General features: G+C 48.3%; 1 protein-coding gene across 1 annotated transcript; it reads right to left on the bottom strand.

The window, feature by feature from the left end:
- Positions 1-3: 3 nt before the first annotated feature.
- Positions 4-11,495, bottom strand: LOC133358275 (ADP-ribosylation factor 1-like; the record flags this gene model as incomplete). The annotated part of the gene is made up of 3 exons (XM_061576511.1): positions 11,373-11,495; positions 4,415-4,589; positions 4-164 (listed from the first exon to the last, which is right to left on the bottom strand). Coding segments are annotated over exons 2-3 (309 nt in total), but the record flags the coding sequence as incomplete, so codon positions are not given.
- Positions 11,496-12,046: the final 551 nt, after the last annotated feature.

Here is a 12,046-nt window from a genome sequence, read left to right as displayed (position 1 = left end):
TTCGAAGCGGACGCAATAAAGTTTCGCAAAGCAGAGAAAAAAAACCGGCGTACCCTGTGTGTTTTGGAAATAGTGACGCCACAGAGGCCTGATCTTGTCCTGGCCGCCCACGTCCCACACCGTGAAGCTGATGTTCTTGTACTCCACTGTTTCTACGTTGAAACCTGGACGGACAGGAACACAGACACGCGCGGAAGTGGTGAGACGGATGCCAGCCAGCAATGGACCTCATGACCATACAGGCTCCGTAGCTATGAAGGCAGAAGCAAATATGTCACGTGTAAAGTTATTTTGTCCGTCAATCCAGCGGTGGATTGAGGGCCTGCCCAGGCCTCGTAGGTAAAAAATTTAAATTAATAAAAGTAAAATGAAAATAAAATAAAAATCACGACGTTTCGGAGGCAACACAAGCTTCCGTCTTCAGGTGGAACTGTCACAGCACGATAGCTGTATCAAGTAAGAGAAATTCCAAGAAAACAGTCCTTGTATATATACTGGTTGAGGGTGGGAGGAGCCAAGGTAGGCCCTGGATATTATTATTGTGAGGTTCGGTGCGGCTGAAGCACGCTGTTAGGAATGAGCATTTGTTGTGTAGACTGGTTGAACTCGGAGGTTCCAAGAGTTAAGGTGCAGCTGATGTAAAGGTGCGTGTAAATGGGACTGAGCCTTTTGTTATGTAGAGGTGGTGCGGCTGAAACCGCTGCCAGGAATGAGTCTTTGTTGTGTAGACTGGTTGAACTGGGGGGTTCTAAGAGTTAAGGTGCGGCTGATGTAAAGGTGCGGCTGCTGTGAATGGGACTGAGCCTTTGTTATGTAGATGAAACAGCACTTTGCTACGTTGCTGGGATTAATTATAGATTTGCCAAATATGTGTGGTAAAACTTAAAGTAGGAAAACCAGTGTGTGAAAAAAGAATAAGAAACTATACGGTAACTGAAGAATAGTGCATGTAAAATAAGATGGTCCAAATGTGTAGTTAAATCTTTTTTGCATGGTTAATAACATCTTTCCAATGATTACTAAGTTTGTACCCATCATCACGGTTGAAATTATGTCTGTGTTTGTATATTTGGATGGCTTCGTGTACAAACCTTTGATGGTAGCCAGGAGGTTTGCAGAGCACCTTGGTCTCGGGAAAAGACAATTTCATGAGAGCCCACAGCGTTATAGCAATGATCGGCAACAGCGGAGGAATCAGATTTGCCGTGTTTCAGATCTGACTTGTCCTCGCGGACACGATCAGAGATATCAGATCAGAGATAGACGTCAACAAGACCGTTATTAATCAGAGTAACATTCCAATTTCTGACAATCTGAAAACGGTACTGGCCAAAGGACTAAATTTCGCTGTCACCCCTAAATATATACCAGTAGAGGATGTGATTTCTCAGATTGATGTAGCCCTCAGAGGCATAGGACACATCCATGCGGACAAGGGCAATGCCACGGTCATCATGGATAAAGATTCATACAACAAAATCCTGGACCTACTTAATGATGGGAGTTACTCCAAAATTAAAAACGATCCTACTAACAGCCTAACGACAAAAACTAACAAAATCATCACGAGTTCGACTTCCCTTATCAAACCAACCAAACGTCCCTCTCTAAAACCATCGGCGGCAAGACCTCCTAGACTCTATGGTCTTCCCAAGATCCATAAAGAAGGCACCCCGCTACGACCCATCGTGTCGATGATCAACTCTCCTACCTACAAACTAGCCCGTCAGATACTCTGCTCCCCTTCACAGGCAAGACCTCTTCGGCAGTACTCAACTCAACCCAATTAGTCTCTATGGTCAAGGACACGGTACTATCTCCTGATGATATTGTCAGTTTTTATGTAATATCTCTGTTTACCAAAGTCCTAGTACCTGACACCCTAACAATAATTGAGGACTTGGTCCAACATGGATTGAATTCGGATGTACCTGCGCTGGTTAGGCATTGCCTCACCAACACTTATTTTACCTGGAATGGCACCTTCTACAAACAGAATGAGGGTACCCCTAAGGGCTCCCCCTTGTCACCAGTGATAGCCAACATGTTCATGGAAAAGTTTGAATCAGACGCCATCTAGACATCCACCCTGCGTCCTTCCCTGTGGAAGAGGTATGTGGATGACACTTTCGTCATTTGGCCACATGGCCTCCCAGCATTGAACCACTTCTTGGATCACATCAATTCCAGACACCCATCCATCAGATTCACCATGGAAGTGGAGAAAGATGGTAAACTACCATTCTTAGATATTCTGTTTGAGAGGAGACCTGACGGATCCTTGGGACATTCTGTCTACAGGAAAGCCACCCACACAGATTCCTATTTGAAACCTGATTCCCACCACCACCCATCTCAAAAGAATTCTCTCATCAAAACGCTATACCATAGAGCTCATGGCATTTCTGACCAACACCACCGGGCCAGTGAATTAAGACATGTACATCAGGCCCTCAAGATGAAGGGATACTCTGACCTCACTATCCACCAAGCTGTTTCTCCCACCATACAGAAACAGCCACATGTAACTCCGATCAAAACTATCACGTTGCCATACATAGCAGGTGTGTCCAAAAAGATCTCCAAAATTCTAAACAAACATAACATCCAAGTCCGATTCAGTACAGTACATAAAATCCGTGATCTAATTCCATCTGTGAAAGATGTCATTCCTGACTTACTATACCCTGGAGTCTACAAACTGAGTTGCAGTTGTGGTGATTGCTACATTGGAGAAACAAAACGTCATATCTCTGATCGTGTCCGCGAGCACAAGTCAGATCTGAAACACGGCAAAACTGATGCTTCCGCCGTTGCCGATCATTGCTACAACGCTGTGGGCTCTCATGAAATTGTCTTTTCTGAGACCAAGGTGCTCTGCAAACCTCCTGTACACGAAGCCATCCAAATATACAAACACAGACATCATTTCAACCGTGATGATGGGTACAAACTTAGTAATCATTGGAAAGATGTTATTAACGATGCAAAAAAGATTTAACTACACATATTTGGACCATCTTATTTGACAGGCACTATTCTTCAGTTACCGTATAGTTTCTTCTTCTTTTTTCACACACTGGTTTTCCTACTTTTAAGTTACCACACATATTTGGCAAATCTATAATTAATCCCAGCAACGTAGCAAAGTGCTGTTTCATCTACATAACAAAGGCTCAGTCCCATTCACAGCAGCCGCACCTTTACATCAGCCGCACCTTAACAACTCTTAGAACCTCCCAGTTCAACCAGTCTACACAACAAAGACTCATTCCTGGCAGCGGTTTCAGCCGCACCACCTCTACATAACAAAAGGCTCGGTCCCATTTACACGCACCTTTACATCAGCCACACCTTAACAACTCTTGGAACCTCCGAGTTCAACCAGTCTACACAACAAAGGCTCATTCCTAACAGCGTGGTTCAGCCGCACCGAACCTCACAATAATAATATCCAGGGCCTACCTTGGCTCCTCCCACCCTCAACCAGTATATATACAAGGACTGTTTTCGATTTAAAGCTTTCGTGACTGCAGGGATTCATCTTCTTGGTTTTTTCGGTAAAGTCACGTAGAAGGGAAGTAATAAAATAATAAAAATAAAACTTAATAAAATAATTCTCACGACGTTTCGGCTACAACGCAAGCTGCTTGCGTTGTGGCCGAAACGTCGTGAGAATTATTTTATTATGTTTTATTTTTATTATTTTATTACTTCCCTTCTACGTGACTTTACCGAAAAAACCAAGAAGGACTGTTTTCTTGGAATTTCTCTTACTTGATACAGCTATCGTGCTGTGGCGGTTCCACCTGAAGCCGGAAGCTTGTGTTGCCTCCGAAACGTCGTGATTTTTATTTTATTAATTTTTTACCTACGTGACTTTACCAAAAAACCTAACAATACATGACTGACAAGTCTTTTGTCAATCCACTGCTGGATGTGGGCCTGCCCACACCGTATGGGTCGTAAGGCTTATTTGACCAACCTTCGCCACATTGGTGAGAGCGGGTTGATAAAAGCATGGAGCATAGATTTACGGCACAACAATGGTGTTGCACTGCCCTCTGCTGACCACCACGGAGCATGGTCGAGGGTAGCAAACCATTCCACCACGTGTACAGATGAGGTGGAGGGGGGACAGACCATACCACAATTATATACTGGGTTTGTGGAGGGTGACAGATTATTCCACCGTCTGTACAGGCAAGGTAGACTGAGGTAGACTTCCATTATGCACATAAGGCAGATGGGGTGGGGGGTGTTGGTAGGTCCGTTCTATCCACACAATGTTGGCGATGGTGGAGAGGGTGGGACAATCCCATTATGCCCACAGTTGATAGGATGGGGTCCACTTGCCTCTAACATAATCTACACAAAGAAGGTGTCAGTTGAGGGGAAGGGGAGGGGGTCGTGCCTATTGTGGGGATGGTGGTGACGATCTCTCCCAGCTTGAGCTTGTAGAGGATGGTGGTCTTGCCAGCGGCGTCGAGTCCCACCATCAGGATTCGCATTTCCTTCTTTCCGAAGAGGCCCTTGAAGAGGTTCGCAAACATGTTCCCCATGGCTGCGGTTTCGTGGTGGCACCTGCCCTGTGGAAGTTGGGCAGAACAAAACCAACGGTTAAAAGAGATTCTAATCAAGTTTCCATGCAGAACGCTTTCCAACATCTATCCCATACAGATGGGGACCGGTGACACAAGTCAACATTTGGCATACCACCTACTCCTGGCGAGCTGGGGTGTAAGCACCTCCTTGACAGTCGCGCGAAGGAAGTTTTTATAGTCCAAATGATAATTATCTTTATAACACACTATCCCATACAGATGGGGACCAGTGACACAAGTCCACATTTTGCCATACCACCTACTTCCTGGGCGAGCCAGGGTGTTTAGCACCTCTTCGAACGACGCCCACGCGAAGGGAGTTAAGTCAAAATGAGAATTATCGTTATAAAGCACCTTTCAGAGGATCTCAAATGTTTCAAAAGACTTGGTGCAATCCACCAAGACGCGTCTCCACGGTGCTAGATAACAGGCATAGCCACGACAGGACAGCTTTAAACCCGGCGACACGAGTTCCGATTCCCGGCCGTGGCTAATATCAGTGTCAAGTGATATCCGAAGCGGTCCCCCCCGGAATGCCCTTTTCAACAACCTGCACTGACCCGGGTGGTGAAATATAGTCCAAAACGTTCACGACCCTCATAGCGCAGGGAGGTTCTTATCAAGCAGTGGATTGCCAAACAGGAAATGCGACCGCGCCCCGTGGCGCTGTACAGAATAACCGGGCGTATGTATTTCATCATGCTTAAGACATTCAGCAGTCACAGGCAGAGGAAAACAAGGAATGGTCCTGAGCATAGCTTTGAATATGGGCAGGGAGTGAACAGCACAGATTGCTGGGAGGTGGTGGCAGCAAAGGAGAATGGGTAACCTCTCAATAAGCGAAGATTGACTGCAGTTGACTTAAAGCTTTCGTGACTACAGGAATACATATTCTTTGGGTCTTTCGGTAAAGCCACGTAGATAGAAAAAATATAAAAAATATCACGACGTTTCAATCACAACACAAGCAATCGTCATCAGGTGAACAAATATAGCGGGAGAGGCTACTGAGGCAGAACATTTTCTTTCCTGCCTCAGTAGTTCTCCCGCTATATTTTTGTGTTGATATCGAAACGTCGTAATATTTTTTTTCTATCTATATGGCTTTACCGAAAGACCCAAAGAATATTGACTGCAGTTGTTGAAATTAGCTTTCTTTAAAATGATTATTCGGTGATGCTGCTGCTGCATTAGCGGTGGTGCACAAGCACGAAACAAAAAAACCCTATTGAAGAATGTGTTTTTTGGAAGAATAAACTCGCATTGTCACATCCACAGCGTTCAACCACCACACTAAAGGTCCCAACAACACTCATCCATCCACTCACCCACCCACCGACCACACTGCAGGTCGCAACAATATTCTCTCTGCTTTTTCCCCTCGCACTGCTCCGCTTCGGAATTCCCCTCCCATCATAGTCTCTATTCTCCAAACTTTTACAATAACCTCGCTCAATTCAATAAAGCTGTTACACTCGTATGCAGTTGAAAGCTGTTTGTTTCTGGCCGCTTGATCTGGGCCTATGCTTAAAAAACGACGTGGCTATTACACACGGTGCACGCACGTACGTGTTTCTTGCTAAAAATCGGCCACGCTGTAGTGACACAGTGCGCGTCCGATTCCCATAGTCTCACGACTCATGCACTCACTCGAGAGGCTGCCAGTGGCAGCAAAAGTGCGAGGGGAAACGGGACACCCACGCCGCAAACTATTTTGCAATCCTGAACCTCGCCCCAAAAAAAAAACCCCACTCGGCCATGACAGCAACAAAAAATTAACCGCCGTCACAGGAGCGCCCTTTTAACGCGCGCGCTCAACTACGTCACCGTCAAAACTGCCACGACGCGCGTGTCGACCTCTAACGAGGTCGGTTTCTTTCAATCCACTGCTGGAGGAGCGGCCTTCTCGCCCTCGCGCCGTGCGTGCGGCAGGGGTCATTTCAGCGAGCTTCACCGCGCTGGCCAGTGCGGGGTCGGTGAAGACAGAGGAGAAGCGGAGCGCAGACAGAGATGAGAGAGCTGTACGCTGACGATAGGACGGGTGACGGGAAAGAAAGGGTGACCGAATAAGAGTTGGATGATAAATACCGATCGTCGAGTTGAAAGAGACAAAACAAGACGCATACAAGATACCAATTGTCGAGATGTCAGAGATAAAGGCGATAGATAGACAAGCAATTAGGATTAGCACACGGTTGGCTACGTAGTGTGCGAAATAAATTCAACATACATGTTACGTCGCATGACTGAGATGGTGAGAGCTCTCGAACGCCTTCATACAGCAGTGTATTTATAACAACTGACTTGTGACTTGAGTAGAGTCAGATATAAAAGCGATAAGAGAGTTGTAGACATGCGGGAGATGAGTGGTCACACGTACAGATGACGACATCGCGATGTCACATCGTGTGGCGTCACGTGACCCCATCGGCACACACCTATAAACTGACGAGACCCTGGCGCAGGGCACACGCTGGCACTGCCAGGGTGCGCTTGGAGAACAACACAAGAACCCTTGTACAAACAGAACCTCTCCTCCTGTCAACAGACATTCACACTGCCAGCATACTTTGCACATGCCTCTGGAGCTTCGACAATCAAACGCAAGAGCCGATAACGGATTTCTTCCATTGTATCTCAGTGGCCAATGTGCTCTGGCCCAAGCCGAACATACGACTCGACAAGAGACAAAGGCTAACGTCAGCGGTGAGTGACAACCGAACCAGTCCTGCCCCCCCTCCCCATCTTCGCTAACAACAAGCATTGTCAAGTATAGTTAAACAAATGCCCCAACCCCCACTCCCTCATCCAGCCATGGATCTGCACTTAGATCTAGATCAGTTGCTCTCTGATGTGTACTCAGGTTGTGCCACTTGCTGTTCGGCACAATGTGTATGTTGAACTTCTCCTGCATCGTACGGTGGAGCCAACCGTGCTAATCTGAGGTGCTGCGGGCAAAGGACAAGCAAAATGCTAAAATGTCCCGACGTTAAGCTCCAGGGCAGCACAACCGCAACACCTACTCGGTAATCGATGACTTTGCCGATTAGCGATACTCAACTCATGAACTGGAGGGGGGAAAAAATTAACCCGTAAAAACAAAGTTTTTCACTATAAATCCTTTATATGCGTGGCGGCTAGAGTCCTCTGGCTTGAGATGGCTGCCACCTATGGGTTAGATTATTGTCTGCCACCATTAAGCAATTGGTAATTAAATATTTTTAAAAAATTCCCTAAACAGTGCAAAATTTTGGGGAAAAAAATTCACGAAAATTAATTGTCACGCACAACGAGTCTGTGCAAAATGTCAGCTCGATTGGATCACGGGAAGTGGGTTAAAAAACGACCGAAAGATTTGCACGGTCGTAAGCAAGCAAGTGAACTTAATATAAAGGATTTAAAAAGTGTCGCCTGTCCCCACGTGCGCCGCTGGATGGGAGGTCACGGGTGGCGGGGTGCATGGTGACGTCGCAGGCAAAATCAGCCACGTCACGCTGGACTCAACTAATCGGATATCCCAGCTGCATGGTGGTAACCCAAACTCGCACAACGCAAACCTGGGGCATTGTGTCTCATCGTCAGGCTTCCAGTGGCGAGCGTCTCTAGACACAGCGAGTGCGTTTGTCGAGTGTCACTTTAATGGGGGGGGGGCGCGATTACTCTGCGCCTTGTTTACTCAGCCGGGAAAGCGTGTGGCACAGTCAAGGGGCGGACACTTTGGTGCCACGCGGCACCAACACATAGACTCTTTAGCCGGGCCCTCCGGCAGCCAAAGATCGCCCCGACCCCCACCCCCCGCCTCTATAGCCATACAGGATGCTGGGGCAATTGCCGCGAGTGCTAGAGGGTGATGTGGCGAAGCACCACACCCAGCTGCGTGTGTATTACTCAGTGCTGATGTTTCATTTACACACTGCACCAAGTATTAACTAAAGAGCTGATTCGATCTAAACGAGGCTCAGGAGTTGTTCGGATAGCACTTGATAATGATGTTAACCGTGGCCAGGAATCAAACTCGAGTAGCCCAGTTTCATGCAGCAATATGCTAAGTTCTATGCTGCTCACATACAAACCTACACTCAATGACCAATATATCTCAAAGAGCCTATAGCAGGCTGCTATGGAAAGTGATGTTCGTGAACACACACACACAGATTCACCTCCAGATGGCATACACCACCCAAAGACAGTGATGTCAGCACGGGGCACTGCAGCCGCTATGGGTGGTGTGGCAAAAGTTTACTGGCACAGCAGGTGTCATCGAAGAGAAGACGCAGGTTTTATGAATCAACAGCGCAGACTGATTGGCAGATTTACGGCACTCTGCCAACTCTCGACACACACACAAACCGCAGTGCTGATTTGGTAACGAGCACAGTCCAGCGACACAATCTACAGGGCCCTATCCCAATCTCCACTTTAGCACCAGTCAAAATGTCTCTCCGATTGGACGAGTTGTGGAGTGCTGCTTATTTTTGGATGCTTGCCAAGACACTTAAAAAAAAGAAAACACTGTACAAGCAGATTTATTTGAAGCTTTCGTGACTGCAGGGATTACTCTTTGGTTCTTTCGGTAAAGTGACTTAAAAATAAAATAAATAATAGAATACGACGTTTCGATTGCAACACAAGCAACCGTCATCAGGTGGAACTAAATTAGTTTTTTTAGTTCTACCTGATGACGATTGCTTGTGTTGCAATCGAAACGTCGTATTTTATTATTTAATTTATTTTCTTTCTATGCGACTTCACCGAAAGAACCAAAGAGTAAGCAGATTTATTTCGATGGGTGGTTTAATAACCACAACATTTTTTTTTTAAAGTTCATCTCGTTTTGTCATTCACTTTAAAGCAATATGAGATAAATAAACGATGGCCAAATACAAAGCGTAACTGCACCTGACAACTCGAGTTAGAATACTGGCCAAAGCTGGCATCATCGGTGGTGATGGATATCTTTAACCCGTCCCTGCCCCATCACTTCATCATCGAACAACAAACCGACGTGGTTAAGTTGTGGGCAAAGTCACACAAAATACATCTCGTGTGGAGACTTGAATTGGCAACGGATTGGCAAAAGCATGAACCTATTTATTGTCGCTATTTTTGAAGCAGAGATGTATTTATTTTTTAAGCTGAAAAACAAGTGTCAATTAACACGAATATAATCGCTTGAGGTGCTGGGACATTGAAGGATATTCCCTTCGTTTGTTCTTCAATGGAACAGAAACTGCCGTATAAGAAACACACACATACGAGGATGTGTTTTCAAACTCGGCCACGTATGGTGGGGATTCGTCCTCAGTTCCGTCATGTAAAGCGATGCAATAAGAACACATCGCTCCAAGGAAATATCGTGTTCGAGCGCTAGGCGGATCCTTGCATTGCGAGACGCACGGTTTGCGGAAGCCGTCATCCAACAGTGGACTTACCATGACCGATGACGAAAAGTTCACTTGTGAACAATGTTAATCGATTAGTCCGACTGTTATTTTCAAATAATACAAATTTGAATGTGATTGTCACGTGAAGTATACACCCTAAGCACATTCACTTTCAACACATCAGTTATAGCATTACAAGCCACGACACACCCTGATGCATTTAAATAGCCTAGCTACGAACATGAAGCGGTGACATTAACATTGAATGTAACCTCTCTGGCGGCGTTTAAGGACCCCCGGCCTTGCGATTAGAACTTTTACCCTTACTTCGGCACTTGGAATAACACTAAACGTGCTTTACAAGCGCGGTGACCGTAGGACTTCCCTATCCCTCTCTGCCTTAAACCGAACTCAAACTGTACCCCGAACATTGTTTCCCAAGACCGAAACGTCGACCTTCCACTCTGAAAACAGTCGTGGGTCAAATCCACTCGCTGACTAAAGGCCCCCAACAGCAGCCGCAAATCTCCTGCGATGTTAACGACCCACGGGCCAGCATCATCTCGCACAAGAGCTAAACACTCTCATCTTCTCCATCGCCCGTGTGGACGTTCTCGAGACAGCGTTCCTTCCTTTAGCTGCCAAACCGCAAATTTGTCTCGCTCACAGGCCGATCGTCCTTCCTGGCGACGTGTCCTGCACGCAGACCCCACCTCACTCCCCGGTCGCAGTCCAGACGACGTCTTTAACGTTCGTATGCTCACTGACATTCTACGGCGTTATCCTCCCTGTAGAGACTGCACTAACACAAGTGATGTGTATGTCACAAGACACTTCGGGGACGTCACACGATAAAGCTATACTCGGGCGCAGCCGAACGATTACCATCATAAACCCAATGACATTATGAAAGAACGGAATCTCAAAGGGCATTCCCAACACGCCCAACGACACGAAATTAAACAAATACAAAATATCCTCCCAAGACGGCGACGACGACCGCGGTACCGTCTCTCGGATAGCTGAGCCCGCCGCGTGTGGGTCGCCTCCCCAGGCGGAGCTTCCAGGCGAGCCCGAAGGCTTCCGCTCTCCGGCCTAGCGAACAAGGCCGCAGCCTCCGCGGTGGTGATGATGGTGGTGGGGGGGCGAGGGGAGGGGAGGGGTGGAAATGGCGGAGAGCGGCGGGGAAAGCGCGCGGCGCGGGGCGGCGGCCGCTTCGTCTCCTTCAGCCGTCGCCGCCTCGGCGCTGGCGACGTCGGCGGGCGGCGGGCGCGGTGCAAGCCGCGCTGACTCCGCGGGTGCCCGGGCGAAGGGAGGCGAGGGGAGCACGAGAGCGGCGGGGCGAGGGGGGGAACGCGGAGCCGCGCGGGGACGAACTCGGTACCTGGCGGCTCCCGGCGAGGCTCAAAATGGCGTCCGGCTGCTTCCCCCTCACCTCGCGCCACGTCACCCGTGACGTCACGCGCCCGCTTTGTTTGTTGCGGGAGGGGGGGGGCGCGAGCGACGCGTGACGTCATCGCGCAAATGATTCGGGACGTCATCGCGCGAGCCACGCGTGACGTCACCGCGCGAGCGACGGGTGACGTGACCGCGCAAGCGACGCGTGACGTCACCGCGCAAGCGACGCGTGACGTCACCGCGCGAGCGACGCGTGACGGCACCGCGCAAGCGACGCGTGACGTCACCGCGCAAGCGACGCGTGACGTCACCGCGCAAGCGACGCGTGACGTCACCGCGCAAAGCGACGCGTGACGTCACCGCGCAAGCAAGACAAAGCTATTGCGCTGTGGTGACGTCATCAAAATAGGGAGCCTACTTTGTGATGTCGTCACGTGTCACCGTTCCGCGAACGGTAAAAATGACGTCATCGGCTCGTCCCCGCGGGGTGACGGCACGATAAGGTTCGCAGGGGGATCCAAGAGTCGCTCCTGTACGATGACGTCATGAACCAAGCCTGCGCAGTTTCGATGACGTCACCGATCAGGATTCTTAGATGACGTCACCCGACAACAACAAAACAACGTCGCTCTGCCACGTGCTCGCGAAGCTGTGACGTCA

Source organism: Lethenteron reissneri, chromosome 61 (genome assembly GCF_015708825.2).
Source record: "Lethenteron reissneri isolate LAM-NWPU_2019-01 chromosome 61, ASM1570882v1, whole genome shotgun sequence".
In the NCBI taxonomy this organism is placed as follows: Eukaryota; Metazoa; Chordata; class Hyperoartia; order Petromyzontiformes; family Petromyzontidae; genus Lethenteron; species Lethenteron reissneri.
This window is presented reverse-complemented; position numbering and strand designations above follow the sequence as displayed.